This window comes from Tupaia chinensis, unplaced genomic scaffold (genome assembly GCF_000334495.1).
Source record: "Tupaia chinensis unplaced genomic scaffold, TupChi_1.0 Scaffold000532_1, whole genome shotgun sequence".
NCBI classification, from domain to species: domain Eukaryota; kingdom Metazoa; phylum Chordata; class Mammalia; order Scandentia; family Tupaiidae; genus Tupaia; species Tupaia belangeri.
In genome coordinates this window covers 9,931,082-9,949,758 of record NW_006160045.1, presented here as the reverse complement: position 1 = coordinate 9,949,758, position 18,677 = coordinate 9,931,082, and the positions used below count along the sequence as shown (strand labels likewise).

At 39.7% G+C, this 18,677-nt stretch overlaps 1 protein-coding gene across 4 annotated transcripts in view; it reads right to left on the bottom strand.

The window, feature by feature from the left end:
* Window positions 1-18,677, bottom strand: part of NVL (nuclear VCP like) — a 133,538-nt gene that overhangs the window by 54,545 nt on the left and 60,316 nt on the right. For all 4 annotated transcript variants that reach the window (XR_003550843.1, XM_027775238.1, XM_014591116.2 and 1 more), the window contains 2 exons: window positions 8,231-8,293; window positions 2,230-2,349 (listed from right to left, as the gene is read on the bottom strand). Coding sequence is in view for 3 of the 4 variants with exons in the window: in XM_027775238.1 (XP_027631039.1) it covers window positions 2,230-2,349; window positions 8,231-8,293 (183 nt within the window). In the remaining variant the exon portion in view is untranslated. The remainder of the gene's footprint in view (window positions 1-2,229; window positions 2,350-8,230; window positions 8,294-18,677) is intronic.

Here is an 18,677-nt window from a genome sequence, read left to right as displayed (position 1 = left end):
ATAGTAACTTTCAAGAAGTGTAATAACGAAGAAAATAGGACAAAAGACTTTCATTCTCTTTATACTGATGCTTTATTTGAATTTTACATAAGCAGTTATTTAGTATATCTAGTAAAAACTTTTTTAGGTTTTTGCCATAGGGCACATGTGCTTACCAGAAAGAGACAGTGAGGGAAAGTGAGAAATCGCCCCACAAGGTGGATGGCCACACCACAATCCATTCGCTTTTTAGGATTTTTGGGATGCACATAAACATGCCTGGTGTGATTTTTCTTCTCTTTCTTTCTTCTTCTTTTATTTATTTATTTTTAAGAATTACTTATTTAATTTTATTCAACATTATTCTTCAATTCGAACAGAAAGAAAGAGGGAGAAAGCAAGTCACCATGTCCAGGATGCAAACCAGTCAGCCATATGGAAGTCTAGCACCTTAACCACTATGCCAACTACTAGATGCCCCATCCTCCACCTGGCCTGATTTTCAAGTCTCAGGTTCAGAGTTCAAATCACAGTTGGTCACATGGGAGTTCAGGACATTAACCACTATGCCACCTGTGAGCCCTATCAGTAATAGGAAAATTTTAAAATAATACATTCAAACTTAAATACATCCAAATTCTAAATCATTTTTGGAATCCCTTCAGATGAATGTGCCTATGTTAAAAAAGCAATGTTATAAAAGCAAATCATGGGCCAGTAGGTGGCGTAGTGGTTAAGGCACTGGATTCCCACAATGACCGACTCCATGGGTTGAGTCCTGGATTCAGTGGCTTGAAAAACATGCCGGGCATGTGTGTGTACATGTCCAAAATTCCAAGAAGAGAATGGATGAGAAGGGACTGTGGTGTAGCCAACCCTCCTGGGGTGTGTGTGGGGGGGTGATTTCTCATTTTGCCTACTTCCCCCTATAAGTGAGTGGGCCCCATGGCAAAATTAAACTATAAAAAAGCAAATCACATATATCCGAGTACAGAAATGGTGATAGATAACCAAGAAAGAGGTAACCTAGAAGTTGAAATGTACTTTATACAGGGACCAGCAGGTGGCGTGGAGGTTAAGGTGCTGGACACTGCTGCATGGCTGACCATGGTTTGAGTCCTAGACCTGGTGGCTTGCTTTTTCATTTTCCCTCTCTCTCTCTGTCTATCTCTAGTCAAATTGAAGTAAATGAACGAATAAAATAAAACAAGTAATTACTAAAATATATACTTTATATAGGCAGTCCCCAACCATTTTGGCACCAGGAATTAATATCTTAGAAGATAATTTTTCCATGGACTTTCTATAGAAAGGGGATTATTTTTAGGATGATTCCAGTGCATTACATTTATTGATTTATTGTATACTTACTTCTGTTATCACTGCATTGTAATTAAAAATAAAATAATTATACAATTCACCATAACTCAGAATCAGTGAGAGCCCTGAGCTTGTTTTCCTGTAACTAGATGGTCCCATCAGGGGCTCTGATGTGAATATAAAGCTGCTGCTGATCTACCAGGAGGCAGAGCTCAGGCGGTACTGCAAGTGATGGGGAGCAGCTATAAACACAGATGAAGCTTTGCTTGCTCACCTACTGGTGTGCAGCCTGGTTCCTAACAGGCCACGAACTAGTACCAGTCCAAGGCCCAGGGTTGGAGATTCCTGCTTTATATAGCTGTGGACTTCTTGGATGGCAATAGTTGACAAGGAACTATGCAAATTTAGATTAACCAGCTGGTAAGAGAACTTCAAACTGGTGAAAGGGGCTGTGAACAAAGGAAGGACTTACATATGGCAAGAGGAAGGAATAAAAAATAAATTAACCTGTGGCCATCTATGGCTTGGTGGACAAGTAGCTGGATCCTACTTGGCTAACTACACTACCTTATTGAATACATGATGTCTTAAATTTATTTTATATTGTTTCAAGAACATTTAGCTGAGAAGTATCAGAGATAATAAGGAAGTTTTCCAAACTAGTATCATTTCCATTCCCAACTACTCATTAGTGTGAATCAGGATTACCTCTACACTGAGTAACCAAATAATATGCAGGGAAAAAAAATGGATACAGAGGCTCATACAGAATACGACTCTTATCTCTAAGCTCTGATTTCAAGTTTCTAAGTCGCCTCAAAGAGTCTCAATGTTCCCAAAGAATGACTTTATAAGAAGTACCTGACTTGGAACTTACAAAAGGTTTATGATGCTTTAAAGAACCCGAAACATTTGATCTATGATACTTACCTCTCGGTCTGATCTTCGAGGACATAAAGCATCTACTTCATCAAAGAATATCACACAAGGTGCAGAGTTCTTGGCTCGTTGAAAAACCTGTCGTACTGCACGTTCACTCTCACCAACATACTAAACATACACAGAAAAGAGATAAAATGCAAGGACGGTTCAACCTTACAGTTTGGGCCAAATGATAGCAAAACTAGTTTTAAATTACATTCAGATATCAGGCTCTAGAAAGAATTAGATTGAACTATATGTGATATTTAATCATTTTAACAACAAATCCCATATGGTTTAGTTTAATAAATTAGCCATTCCATTAATATATTAGCTATTCCATTATAAATATATTATAATTAAGAATACTGTAACTTTTTCAAATTTATGAAATGAAGACAAGTGGAATGTCAGGTCTTCTCTAATTCAAAATATCCCTGGGGGCCAGCAGGTAATGTAAAAGGAGCTGGATTCCACATGGCTGACTATGGTTTGAGTTCCGGACCTGGCAGCTTGCTTGCTTGGTTTCTCACTTTCCCTTTCCCCTCTGTCTCTCTCTGTTCAAATTGAAAAAATAATAACAAATGGAATTAAATAAATAAATAATTCTTTAAAAAATCCCATAACTCTAGTACTAAATTTTACCATTTTATAAAGCTTTCAACATTATAAAATACCCAGATGTAATTTTCATTAATTCAACAGTATTTTAAATGCACACAAGTTGAATTACTGTTATTTCTTCACAAGTTGTTTTGTTAACTAAGGGAAGAGCTACTTTGCTCAACATCATCAGAGGACTGAAATGTGCGTCAGTTTGGCATCTCACAGGTTTCATAATGGCTTGTTGTATGTTCAAATCTAATTCAAAGTATACAACATTACGATCAGTGAAAAACTCCAGCAATTCTCAACCAACAATAAAATTAAGGCTAGGCAATATGATGTTTTATAAAATTATATGGTTTTATTTTAAGGCATAAGAAATCAGTCTTGTAAAATTTTAAAGTCATCATGATTTTTTAGATATTTATTTAATTTTATTTATTATTATTAATGAGAGACAGAGAGAAAGAGAGAAAGTGAGAAAGCAAGCTGCCAGGTCTGGGACTCAAACTGTGGTCAGCCATGTGGGAGTCCAGTGCCTCAACTACTATGTCACCTGCTGGTCTGAAACTCATCAAGTTTTAAAAAAGCACTTTTAAAATAAAATTATTGGGACCAGCTGTTGGTGTGATGGCTACGTCGCTGGATTCCCACGTGGGCGACCACAGTTCCAGTCCCGGACCAGTGGCTTAAATTCACGCTGGGTGCGTGTCAATGCATGCCCAAGATCCCGAGAGGAGAATGGAGGAGAAGGGATTGTGGCATGGCCATCTCCCCTTGAGGGGTGATTTCTCGCTTTCTGTCTCATTGTCTCTCTGTGTCGTTCTGGCAAGCACACGTGCCCTATAGCAAAAACCTCTCAAAAAAATGTATTAAAGAAGATAGAACCTGAAAACATCTTTACAGTGCTAGCTATCTCAAAAAATATCATCTATCATTTAATGACTATATGACTATAATAAATAATTCAAAGAACGCACCAGAGATACAAGTGATTATTTTCTAATTTGAATAGAATTTTCTTTCCCTCACATCTATCCTGTACTTCTCTCTCTTTTTTTTTTTTTTTTGTTTTTGGTAAAACAATTATTTCATATAACTTTATTTGCTAAAAATAATAAAGAAAATTCCATCTTGCAGTCAACCTGTGGTATGGTGGTTAAGGAGGCTAGATCCACATGGCTGGCTGCCCAGACTGAGTCCTGGACCCAACGGCCTACAAAAACATGCTAGGCATGTGTGCACATGTTTTAATTCCTAAAAGGAGGCAGAGAAAGTACTGCAGTGTGGCCATTACTCATGGGGAGTGCCTTCTCATTAGCCCTACCACCAGCACATAGGCCCACTGACAGACCAAAAAAAAAAATCCCATATAGATCTTTAAGAAGAAAATATTCCAAAGAAGGATTCTATACTTATTCAGTTTTAGGAACCAACAGATGGTGTACTTACTGGTTACATCACTGGACTCCCACGTGGCTGACCATGGTTAGAGTCCCAGACCCAGTGACTTAAAACTCATGCCAGGTGTGTGAGTGCATGCCCAAAATCCTGATGTGACCATCCCCGCCAGGGAGTGATTTCTTGCTTTTTGTCTCTCTGTCTCTCCAACGAGCACATATGCCCTATAGCAAAAATCTCTCTTAAAGAAAAAAGAAGCCATTCAGTTTTCAACCATTCTATTTTGACTTTTGCAAACACCCTTATTGAAAATATCCTCCCTAAACTCAGCAATGACACTCTAGTTACAAAATTCAAGGTCCTACTTTCAGTTTCTTCTATACTATTTGCTCACATTTGATAAAACTGAAAAAATTACCTTCCCTTGGTTTTTAGGCTTAGGAAGTCTTTTTTTTTTCCCCCTTAGGTTTTAGCCATAGGACACATGTAGTTGCCAAAGAGAGACAGAGAGAGAAAGTGAGGAATCACTCGCCACAGCGTGGGGATGGCCTTGTGGCAATCCCTTCACCTCTATTCTCCTCTTGGAATTTTGCACATATATGCACACATGCCCAGCATAATTTTCAAGCTGCAAGGTCTGAGACTTAAATGATAATCAGCCATATGGGAGTCCAATGCCTTAACTACCACATCACTGGCTGATCCCTAGGCTTAGGAAGTCTTATGTATCTTCTACAACTGTTCAAAGATCTGATAATGTTTTATCCTATAATTTGAATAACCATTGCGTTTTCTAATCTAAAACAATGGCTAAAATCACAATAACTTACCATATTTAATAATTCAGGACCCTTGACAGAAATAAAATTTAGTCCAGATTCATTTGCCACAGCCTACAAAAAAGGATAGGAAACAAAAAGATTTAAGTAAGACAAATATATAATAAAATAACGACAATAATTTACGACAATACAAGGATGCTCTGTCGCTTTAACACTTTTATCCTTTTTTGTAGTTAACAAGTATGCTCCCAGGAAAGGGGGTGGGGAGGAGAGAGAGAAAGAGAGAATGAGATAGGGAGAGAGGGGGAGAGAGAGGACCTCTACAGGGAAAAAGACCACACCTCAATCTCTTCTCCATTCTTCTCTTGGGATTCTGGGCACACATGCACACACACCGTGTGTATTTTTTGAGGTGCTGGGCCTAAGACTCGAACCATGCAGTTGACCATGTAGGATTCAGCATCTTTTTTTTTTTTTTTTGAGAGGTTTTTGCTATAGGGCGTGTGTGCTCACTAAACATACACAGAAAAGAGATAAAATGCAAGGACGGTTCAACCTTACAGTTTGGGCCAAATGATAGCAAAACTAGTTTTAAATTACATTCAGATATCAGGCTCTAGAAAGAATTAGATTGAACTATATGTGATATTTAATCATTTTAACAACAAATCCCATATGGTTTAGTTTAATAAATTAGCCATTCCATTAATATATTAGCTATTCCATTATAAATATATTATAATTAAGAATACTGTAACTTTTTCAAATTTATGAAATGAAGACAAGTGGAATGTCAGGTCTTCTCTAATTCAAAATATCCCTGGGGGCCAGCAGGTAATGTAAAAGGAGCTGGATTCCACATGGCTGACTATGGTTTGAGTTCCGGACCTGGCAGCTTGCTTGCTTGGTTTCTCACTTTCCCTTTCCCCTCTGTCTCTCTCTGTTCAAATTGAAAAAATAATAACAAATGGAATTAAATAAATAAATAATTCTTTAAAAAATCCCATAACTCTAGTACTAAATTTTACCATTTTATAAAGCTTTCAACATTATAAAATACCCAGATGTAATTTTCATTAATTCAACAGTATTTTAAATGCACACAAGTTGAATTACTGTTATTTCTTCACAAGTTGTTTTGTTAACTAAGGGAAGAGCTACTTTGCTCAACATCATCAGAGGACTGAAATGTGCGTCAGTTTGGCATCTCACAGGTTTCATAATGGCTTGTTGTATGTTCAAATCTAATTCAAAGTATACAACATTACGATCAGTGAAAAACTCCAGCAATTCTCAACCAACAATAAAATTAAGGCTAGGCAATATGATGTTTTATAAAATTATATGGTTTTATTTTAAGGCATAAGAAATCAGTCTTGTAAAATTTTAAAGTCATCATGATTTTTTAGATATTTATTTAATTTTATTTATTATTATTAATGAGAGACAGAGAGAAAGAGAGAAAGTGAGAAAGCAAGCTGCCAGGTCTGGGACTCAAACTGTGGTCAGCCATGTGGGAGTCCAGTGCCTCAACTACTATGTCACCTGCTGGTCTGAAACTCATCAAGTTTTAAAAAAGCACTTTTAAAATAAAATTATTGGGACCAGCTGTTGGTGTGATGGCTACGTCGCTGGATTCCCACGTGGGCGACCACAGTTCCAGTCCCGGACCAGTGGCTTAAATTCACGCTGGGTGCGTGTCAATGCATGCCCAAGATCCCGAGAGGAGAATGGAGGAGAAGGGATTGTGGCATGGCCATCTCCCCTTGAGGGGTGATTTCTCGCTTTCTGTCTCATTGTCTCTCTGTGTCGTTCTGGCAAGCACACGTGCCCTATAGCAAAAACCTCTCAAAAAAATGTATTAAAGAAGATAGAACCTGAAAACATCTTTACAGTGCTAGCTATCTCAAAAAATATCATCTATCATTTAATGACTATATGACTATAATAAATAATTCAAAGAACGCACCAGAGATACAAGTGATTATTTTCTAATTTGAATAGAATTTTCTTTCCCTCACATCTATCCTGTACTTCTCTCTCTTTTTTTTTTTTTTTTGTTTTTGGTAAAACAATTATTTCATATAACTTTATTTGCTAAAAATAATAAAGAAAATTCCATCTTGCAGTCAACCTGTGGTATGGTGGTTAAGGAGGCTAGATCCACATGGCTGGCTGCCCAGACTGAGTCCTGGACCCAACGGCCTACAAAAACATGCTAGGCATGTGTGCACATGTTTTAATTCCTAAAAGGAGGCAGAGAAAGTACTGCAGTGTGGCCATTACTCATGGGGAGTGCCTTCTCATTAGCCCTACCACCAGCACATAGGCCCACTGACAGACCAAAAAAAAAAAATCCCATATAGATCTTTAAGAAGAAAATATTCCAAAGAAGGATTCTATACTTATTCAGTTTTAGGAACCAACAGATGGTGTACTTACTGGTTACATCACTGGACTCCCACGTGGCTGACCATGGTTAGAGTCCCAGACCCAGTGACTTAAAACTCATGCCAGGTGTGTGAGTGCATGCCCAAAATCCTGATGTGACCATCCCCGCCAGGGAGTGATTTCTTGCTTTTTGTCTCTCTGTCTCTCCAACGAGCACATATGCCCTATAGCAAAAATCTCTCTTAAAGAAAAAAGAAGCCATTCAGTTTTCAACCATTCTATTTTGACTTTTGCAAACACCCTTATTGAAAATATCCTCCCTAAACTCAGCAATGACACTCTAGTTACAAAATTCAAGGTCCTACTTTCAGTTTCTTCTATACTATTTGCTCACATTTGATAAAACTGAAAAAATTACCTTCCCTTGGTTTTTAGGCTTAGGAAGTCTTTTTTTTTTCCCCCTTAGGTTTTAGCCATAGGACACATGTAGTTGCCAAAGAGAGACAGAGAGAGAAAGTGAGGAATCACTCGCCACAGCGTGGGGATGGCCTTGTGGCAATCCCTTCACCTCTATTCTCCTCTTGGAATTTTGCACATATATGCACACATGCCCAGCATAATTTTCAAGCTGCAAGGTCTGAGACTTAAATGATAATCAGCCATATGGGAGTCCAATGCCTTAACTACCACATCACTGGCTGATCCCTAGGCTTAGGAAGTCTTATGTATCTTCTACAACTGTTCAAAGATCTGATAATGTTTTATCCTATAATTTGAATAACCATTGCGTTTTCTAATCTAAAACAATGGCTAAAATCACAATAACTTACCATATTTAATAATTCAGGACCCTTGACAGAAATAAAATTTAGTCCAGATTCATTTGCCACAGCCTACAAAAAAGGATAGGAAACAAAAAGATTTAAGTAAGACAAATATATAATAAAATAACGACAATAATTTACGACAATACAAGGATGCTCTGTCGCTTTAACACTTTTATCCTTTTTTGTAGTTAACAAGTATGCTCCCAGGAAAGGGGGTGGGGAGGAGAGAGAGAAAGAGAGAATGAGATAGGGAGAGAGGGGGAGAGAGAGGACCTCTACAGGGAAAAAGACCACACCTCAATCTCTTCTCCATTCTTCTCTTGGGATTCTGGGCACACATGCACACACACCGTGTGTATTTTTTGAGGTGCTGGGCCTAAGACTCGAACCATGCAGTTGACCATGTAGGATTCAGCATCTTTTTTTTTTTTTTGAGAGGTTTTTGCTATAGGGCGTGTGTGCTCGCCAGACAGACAGAGAGACAGAGAGACAGAAAGCAGGAAATCCCCCCCCAGGAGCGATGGCCACGCCACAATCCCTTCTCCTCCATTCTCCTCTCGGGATCTTGGGCACGCACGCACATGCTGCGCCCGGCGTGAGTATAAGCCACCGGGTCCGGGACTCAAACCGCGGTCGACTACATGGGATTCCAGCGACATAGCCATTACGCTAACTGCTGGTCCCAGGATTCAGCATCTTAACCACCATGCCATGTGGCTGGCACTATTTTTTCTTTTCTTTTTTTTTTTAAAGTTCATTTTATTTATTTATTTTATGAGAGAGGGAAAGACAATGAGGGAGGAAAGAGAGACAAGTATCCTTGATAGGGTCTTGCCAAGCTGCAATCCTTCCCACAGCCTTTCCAACCAGCCAGCATCACAGATACATAGGTATATTTGGCACATTCAGGTCAACCAGGATCCAAACCTGGGCCTCCCATGTGGCTCCAGTATCGCACAACAGTGCCCCACCTTCTGTGGGTGGGCTGCCTCTTTTTTATTGGAAGGCAAAGAGACAAATGAGAAAAGGAGAAATGAGTAAAAAAGAGAATGTAAAACAATAAACAGAAGGAAGTAAAAGTTAACCTACAACTTTATAAGAATTACTACAACAAACTACAAATCCAATGCAAATGACACAAAACATTAATGTAAATTTTTTATGTAAGCATAATAATGTAAATATATGTATACCCTTGTTAGTATTTCTGATAAAACCCTATTCACTATATTCAAGAAATACATTGTGCCTTGAAAGCAATCATTCATTCATTTACAAACCAAAATTCAAAAACATCACTCTCAGTCTTTATAAAGGATCAATATTGAGAAACACACAGGCATGTATGTAGAAGAATCTAAGAATCATAAACTGAATGGCCTTCCTTTTGGCCGAAACTGCCATCTTCCAGAAATTAACCAAAATGACGAACACAAAGGGAAAGAAGAGAGGCAACCGATATATGTTCTCCAGGCCTTTTAGAAAACATGGAGTGGTTCCTCTGGCAATATATATGTGAATCTACAAGAAAGGTGATATTGTAGACATTAAGAGAATGGGTACTGTTCAAAAAGGAATGCCCCACAAATGTTACCATGGCAAAACTGGAAGAGTCTACAATGTCACCCAGCATGCTGTTGGAATTATTGTGAACAAACAAGTGAAGGGCAAGATTCTTACCAAGGAATGAATGTACGTATTGAGCATATTAAGCATTCGGAGAGCAGAGACAGCTCCTAAAAACGTGTGAAGGAAAATGACCAGAAAAAGAAGGAAGCCAAAGAGAAAGGTACCTGGGTTCAACTAATGCACCAGCCTGCTCCACCCAGAGAAGCACATTTGTGAGAACCAATGGAAAGGAGCCTGAACTGCTGGAACCTACTCCCTATGAATTCATGGCATGATGGGTTTTTAAAATAAACTAATGTAGCCTATAAAAATGTTTGCCTTAATTGAGTAGAATTATGTTCCCTCCCCAAAGCTAATTTTTATTGGGCTCTAATTCATTTTGTAATATCTTTATTCAAATTTAGTATTTTTTCACCTGAAAGATGTTAGGTGGTTTGGTTTATACAACAAATAAAACTCAGTTGATTAGGAAAAAAAAAAAATTATAAACTGAATGCAGAGATGAAACATTAATAAAATCACTTTGAACTTCAAAATGATCAGAGAACAGATTTCTTTACTATTCTTGGAATCTGGCAACTGATCTTCAGATCGACATTCAACATACCTTGGCATCTCCACTTTGATCACACAGGTATTTCAAACCTGTTGTTTCCAAAACAGGATTCTGGACTCTTACTCTCCCAACTCCCTCCAAAACCCACTCCCAGATTCTCTTGCTCCCCACCTCAGTAAATGTGGTTTGTCGGCCAAAACTCTGGTATCTCATTTGCTCCTCTGTCATGTCACATTATCCAATCCACTGGCTAGTCCTAGTAGTGCTGATGCTAAAATACGTATGAGTCTGACAAACTCTCTCTTCTCCACCTTACCACTACCCTCATTCAGACCACCATAACATCGTGTCGGGAAATGTAATAACAAAAAAAACTATAGCAGGTTTTCTTTCATTTTTGCTTTTCTCCAGTCCATTTTCTACACAGCAGTATGAACACTCTTAAAAAACAAATTAGATCATGTCATTTTACTAGGCTTCCCATTTTCCTTCAAGTACAATTTGAAATATTTACCATGGCTCACAAGCCTACAATGTGGGACAAGACAGCTTCTCCTTGGCCAAGCACTTCTTTCTCTGGTTCTCACCAAGCCTGTTACCACCTCATGGTAACTAAACTACTACTCCATTCCTCTGCAAAACTCTTCTCTTTCTTTTCCAGTCTCTTCTGGCTAAAGCTAGTCATATAGGGCTCTGTTCAAAAGTCGCCAGTCCTTGAATACTGTATCTAAAGCAGCCACCTCCCACTCACACTATCACAAGACTTTTTTCCCATGGCAATCTAGCTGAATCTTCAGTTGTACTGTTTTACTTATTTCCCGTTGGTCTTTTCCAAACAGATTCTAAATTCTATTAGACAAAGTACCTTGTCCACTAGTTCATCCCTGCTACCTCACATCATTTCTAGTAAAGACTATTTAGTTTAATAAATGTCTGGGTAACAAACGATATGCATGTGTGATCTGTCATGTAAAGCTGCCCAGTGTGTAGACTATCTACCTCTTGATCCTCCTTGTTCCTGCTGCTATTTTTATGACTTGCCTACCTCTGGCTCAACCCTGTAAGAAAAGCAGTCAGGACACACAGCTAATAAAATATGACTCATCTAAAGTGTTTTCACCACCCACATGCCATTTAACACAAGCAATGCCAAATAGTTCCTGAAGTGGGAGGAAACCTTTCCTTGTCTTGTAAATGAAATACAGTGTTCAAAATTAAAAATTTTTCTCTATGATTGGTGGATATCATTGTGAGTCTTGCACTCAGTGTCAGGAGCTCTTTGCTATTTACTGTACAGTTCCAGATGACTAAATGATTTCTGGTGTTTTCAATTTCTTTCTAACCCTTCATCAATTTTTAGTGTGTTGGTACCAGTAACCACATGCTCTTACTTTGTGTTACTTACAAACGCGGTATATATTGGTGATTTCAAAAATTATATCATTTTATAGTTATCATGAACAAACTAAACCACTAAGATCAACCAAGAACTTGGTGTTTTATCTAATTCCAGGTTGCCAGGTACTGACCTGTACGTAGTTCCATGACTGTACTATCAGTAACATTTTGCCTCCACCGTTCAAGGGCACTTTTATTCTTGCTAAACTCTCAGACATGTAGTCATGGATGCCTTGGCGAATCGGATGAAAGTTGTGAGCAGTATTCTCCAGAAACAATTCATGTGCACAAAATACAACATATTGTCTAAGTACATGGACCCAGTGAAGCTGGGAAGTCCCTCCAAGAAGTCCTCAGTAACATTCCCTGCTCCAAAAGGTCAGCTACCAGAAATCTCACTAAACCAGAGTGGTACTACATTGTTAGCAATTTGATGAGGGGCGGAAAAAAAAGAAAAAACTGTATCTATAATTTTTGTTTGTTTGGTTGGTTGTTTAAATTATGTGTGTTGAGAGAGAGAGAGAGAGATGAAGAGATGGACTTGATACTTCAATTCTCCAGCCTCCATAGGTTTTTGCCATAGGGTGGGCGCCACCAAGCCCTATAATGTTTTAATAGTCAATGGATCACAAATTATCCAACCTACCTATTTCTGCTATGAACAGGACTAATCAAAGGCGGATGTAACTAATTAAAAAGACATTACAAGGCATGTATGAGTGTATCCACCTGTGAATTCATACACAGGTATTTAGGACCTTTCTTCTGGTTATTTTTCTGTGAAAACACATAGATCAACCTTCTTGCTTGATACCCTTCACCACCCCCCCATGAGTGTACATGACCTCTGGCAAATAAAAATTAAATAAGAGGGGCCAGCAGGTAGCAGTTAAGGAACTGGATCCCACATGGGATCCATAGTTCAAATACTAATGCTGGAGGCCTGAAACTTGTACCAGGCTTGAACGTTACTGTGTGCATGCCCAAAATCCCAGGAGGAAAATGAAGATGGGATTGTGGAGTGGCCATCCCCACAGGGGGGTGATTTCTCACTTTCTCTCTCACTGTCAGTCTCTGGTGAGCACACAAGCCCTGTGGCAAAGATCTTAAAAATAGATGGATATATAAGTTAATTGAAATAAGAAAAAAAATGCCATTAATCTTAATTTCTTATTTATGTACAATTCAAAATAGCTCTAAAAGCTGACAAAGGTTAAGTCAGTTATAGTTGGAATAGCACACAGACATTAAAAATGATTGCTCATGGGAACCAGCAGTTAGCATAATGGCTGTCGCTGGACTCCCACATAGTCGACCGCGGTTTGCATCCCGGACTCGGTGGCTTAAAACTCACGCCGGGTGCGTGTGCGTATGTGCCCAAGATCCATAGAGGAGAATGGAGGAGAAGGGATTGCGGCGTGACCATCTCCCCTGGGGGGTGATTTCTCGCTTTCTGTCTCTATGTCTCGAGCGCACGTCCCCCAAAAAAAAACCCCCAAAAAAAAAAAAAAAAAAAAAAAGATTGCTCATGGGGCCAGCAAGTGGCGAAGTGGTTAAGGGCACTGGACTCCCACATGGCCAAGAGTGGTTTGAGTCTTGGACCTCGTGGCTTGCTCTCTCACTTTCTTTCCCCTCCCCACCCACCCTGTCCCCCTCTGGTCAAACTTAAATAAATAAAGTTGAATATCTCTTAAAAAAGATATAATTTATAGGTTGGAAAAATGTTTTTAATAAGTATGATTACAAAGAAAAAAAAAAGGCCATCTTTTTGCCATTGTGGCCATAGCCCTGAGTATGCTCAGGTTTTACAAGAGGCTTGCCTCCAGTTTTTTGTACTATAGCAAGAAAAAAGTCTAGATTTCAAGAAGACCAATGAAACTATTGATACTAACTGCCACCAGCAGACCCGAAGTCAATCAAAGATGGGCTGGTCACCCATAAGCCTGTGGTTGTCCACTTGGTCCATTTGAGACTCAATGCTGGAAAAACACATTGGTCCACCAGAAGTGCAGACTTAAGGGCATAGGCGAGCATGTGTACAACCATCTAGAATATCGGAGAAAGTAACCTGGGGGAAGAGAATGAGGATTCTGAGCCAGTCGCGAAGATACTGTGAACCTGAGATTACCAGCACATGTATCATAGCCTGAATCTAAAGGATGAAGGGGGAACATATTCAAAACCAAGCGGATTCTCAGGGAACACAGTCACAAACTTCTGGCAGACAAGGCGCGCCAGAAGCTCCTGGCTGATGAGGTAAGGCCCATGGCCTAAGTTCAAAGAAGCACACAAGGATCAATAGAAGCACCTCTAGGCCAAGAAGGAGATTATCAAAATCTCTAATGAGAAAGACACCAAGAAATAAAGCTCCCCCTCTTCTGTCTGTACACAGAGGAACTGGCAATTACACAGGTCATATATTCAAATAAAAAAACTTTTATCTGCTTATAAAAATCACTAAAAGACTGAGACATTTGAAAAACACATTGTCTGGCGAGCGCATGCGCCCTATAGCCAAAAAACCCTCTCAAAAACAAAACAAAACAAAACAAAAACAAAACAAAAAAAACAAACCTAGTACATTTAAGAAGGTAGATTAATAATATAAATCAAAAGCTTTTTTTTTTTTTTTTGGAGAGGTTTTTGCTATAGGGCGCATGTGCTCGCCAGACAGAGAGAGACAGAGAGATAGAAAGCGAGAAATCACCCCCCAGGGGGGATGGCCACGCCGCAATCCCTTCTCCTCCACTCTCCTCTCGGGATCTTGGGCATGCACGCACACGCGCCCGGCGTGAGTTTAAGTCACTGGGTCCGGGACTCAAAGCATGGTCGACTACGTGGGAGTCCAGCGACATAGCCATTACGCTAACTGCTTTAAAGAGGATTTCCTTTTTTTTTTTTTTTAAGAATTATTTTATTTAATTTTATTTATTTGTTCATTTATTTCTAATTTTGACCAGAGAGGAACAGAGTAAGTGAGCGTGAGAGAGAGAGAGAAATAGAGAGAGAGAGAGAGAGGTAAAGCAAGAAAACAAGCTGCCAGATCCAAGACTTGAATTGCAATCATCTGAAGGCCAGCACCCTTAACCATCATGCAACCTCCCGGCCCCAAGACGTAGATTCTTTTCACTGAAAAATTACTTAGGAATACATTCTAGTAAAACTAGCAGTAAGGGTATAAAATTTTTTTCTCTTATTTGCTATAGGTTGTGCTCACCAGGGACAGAGAGACAGAGAAAGAGGGGAGGAAGAAAGCACCTCTACCTGAGGCATGATCACATTATAATCCCTTCTCTTCCATTTCTCCGTCTTACTAGGATTCATTGGGGCATCCACACACATGTGCCTAGAGTATTTTTCATGCCGTCAGGGTCAGGATCCAACTCCCTTACCACCAGGCCAACAGGGCTGGCCCAAAATACCTAAGTACAGGATTATTAAATAGAGTCAGACAGTAATGTGGTGGTTAAGACAGACGGATTCCACATAGCTGATTGTATGGTTCAAGTCCTGGGCCTGGCAATTTGAAAAACACACACTGGCTACATGTGTGTGTATGTCCAAACTTCCAAAAGGAGAGACGGATAGAAGGGATTGTGGTATAACCATCCCCCATGGGGGGATGTTTCCTTTTTCTTTCTCTTTCTGTCTCTCTCTCTCTCTGGCAAGTGTATGTGCCCTCTAGCAAAAAAATAAATGATTCTTTAATACAGTGCTGTTTTAATATGGGATCATTCCCATAAATTATAAACAAGCTTTATGTTAGAACTTTATGTGGGCATTACAAAATATTAATGTGGAGGCTAGCAGATGGCATAATGGTTACGTCGCTAGACTCCCATGTAGTGAACCGTAGTTCGAGTCCTGGACCCAATGGCTTAAAACTCACACCAGCATTTGGACCAGCAGTTGGTGTAGTGCTATGTTGCTGGACTCTCACATAGTCGACTGTGGTTCCAGTCCCGGACCTGGTGGCTTAAACTCACACCAGGCATGTGTGCATGCGTGCCCAGGATTCTGAGAGGAGAATGGAGAAGGGATTGCAGCGTGGCCATCCCCTCTGGAGGGTGATTTCTCGTTTTGTCTCTCTGTTTTTCTAGTGAGCGCCTGTACCCTATAGCAAAAAACTCTCAAAAACAAAACAAACAAAAAACAACAACAACAAAAACCTCACACTGGCATGTTGTGCATCCCAAAATCCTGAGGAAAGTGAAGAAGAAGGGATTGCAACACGGCCATCCCCCCAGGGGAGTAATTTTTCACTTTCTGTCTGTCTCTTGGACTTCCACATGGCCGACTTCAATTTGACTACTGGATCCAGTGGCTTTAAACTCATGCTGGGTGGGACCAGCAGGTAGCAAGGTGGTTAAGGCGCTGGACATTCCCAAATGGCTGACCATGGTTCGAGTCCTGGACCTTGCTTTCTCTCTCTCTGTGTGTGTGTGTGTATGTGTGTGTCTCTCTGGTCAAATTAAATGAATGAATATATAAAATTTAATAATTCTTTAAAAAATAAATAAATAAACTCATGCTGGGTATGTGTGTGTACATGCCCCAAATTCTGAGGGAATGGAGGAGAAGGAACTGTGGAGTGGCCAACCATCCTGTGGAGTGATTTCTCACTTTCTCTCTCTCTCTGGTGAGCACACACACCCTATAGCAAAAATCTCTCCAAAAAAACCCCCAAAACTGATGTGTATTTATATACACATGGGAAGATGTTCAAGAAATATTTCTGAGTAAGAAAAGCACGTTTAAAAACCTAAAAATTTGAGAGCTGACAGATGGCACTGTGGTTAAGGGCGTTGGACTCCCACATGGCCAACTGTGGTTTGAGTCCTAGACCTGGTGGCTTATCTCTCTCACTCTGTCTCTCTCTGGTTAAAATAAATAAATAAACAAACAAACAAAGTTAAATAAAACAATTCTTAAAAAAATAAAAAACCTAGGGAACCAGCAGTTAGCGTAATGGCTATGTCGCTGGACTCCCACGTAGTCGACCGCAGTTCACGTCCTGGACCCGGTGGCTTAAAACTCACGCCGGGCGCGTGTGCGTGCGTGCCCAAGATCCCGAGAGGAGAATGGAGGAGAAGGGATTGCGGCGTGACCATCCCCCCTGGGGGGTGATTTCTTGCTTTCTGTCTCTATGTCTCTCTCTGTCTGTCTGGCGAGCGCACGCGCCCTACAGTGAAAATCTCTCCAAAAAAAAAAATAAATAAAAAAAAAATAAATAAATAAAAAAAATAAAAATAAAAAACCTAAAACATTTCTAAACATGTGCACAAAGGTTTATATTATCTTTTATATTATCTTGGTATGTATGCACAGATAAATATCTGGAAGAACTAACAACAAAATGAAACCATGATTGGTAGTGAATAGTAGTAGGATTATAAATCAAGGTTTTCAGGCTGACTCCATGGGCTGGTGGTTAAGAGAGTTGGATTCCACATGGCTGGCCACATGGTTAAAATCCTAGGCCTGGTTATTCTCCCTTCTCTGCCTAGTGAGAGCACGTGCCTTCTAGCAAAAAGAAAGTAAGAGAGAGAGAGAGAGAGAGAGAGAGAGAGAGAGAAGGAAAGCTTTACATTTTTGCTTATTTATATTTTCTACTGTGAAAAAAAAAACAGTAAAAAATACAAACAGCAAGTAGTGATGAGGAATATAGAGGAAAATTTAAAAAAAAATTTTTTTTAGAGAGACTTTTTTCTATAGGTATGTGCGCTCTCCAAAGAGACAGAGAGAAAGAGAAAGAAGGTAAAAAATCACTCCCCATTGGGGATGGCCACACCACAATCTATTCTCCTCTTGGGAGCTTGGGCACACATGCTCTCATGACTGGTGTGAGTTTTAAGCTGCCAGGTCTGAGGTTTGAACCGTGGTCAATTATGTATGAGTTCAGCAATGTAATCATTATGCCATCTGCTGGTCTCTAGAGGAAAATATTTAAGTTATAAATAATAACTACACCAAAGCAAGAAACGACATTGGCTATAAACCACAACTATATAGAAATACCCATTTAAAAACTAGAATAATGAGGCTGGCAGGTGGCATGGTAGTTGAGGTGCTGGACTCCCACATGGCCATCTGTGGTTCAAGCCCTGGATCTGGAAGACTCCTTTCTCATTTTCTCTCTCCCTCTCTGTGATCAAATTAAAAGAATAATAAAAAATAAAATTAAATAATTATTTTTAAAAAACTAGAATAATACACATAAAGTACAATAACTGCTGTGTTAAAATTGATGGAGTTGGGACCAGTGGATGGCTTATTGACTCATATTATCAATGTAGTTGCTGGACTCCCACGTAGTTGACCGTGTTTCGAATCCTGGATCTAGTGGCTTGAAACTCATGCCAGGTGTGTGTGCGTGCATGCCTGAAGTTCTGAGAGGAGAAAAAAGGAGAAGGAATTGTGGTGTGGCCGTCCCTTCTGGGGGGGTTATTTCTTGCTTTCTATCTCTCTGTCTCTCCGTGAGTACACACGTTCTATAGCAAAAACCTCTCTAAAAAAAAAAAAAAATGATGGGGTTATGGTTGATTTAAGCATTTTTAATGATGCATTAGTCATTGAAAAAAAAAAAGCATGGGGCCAAATGGTGGCGCAGTAGTAAAACAGGACAATCTGTAAGGCAGACCTGCGTAAGAAGGTCGCCAATTTATATTAGGAGATCTCACTGAGTATGAGTATGCCTGGCAAGCATATCCATGATCCATGCTGGCTGAGGCCAGACATTGGATTATGGCATCAAGACCCTATTGGGGGAACCAGCAGTTAGCGTAATGGCTATGTCGCTGGACTCCCATGTAGTTGACCGCAGTTCGCGTCCCAGACCCGGTGGCTTAGAACTCATGTCGGGCGCGT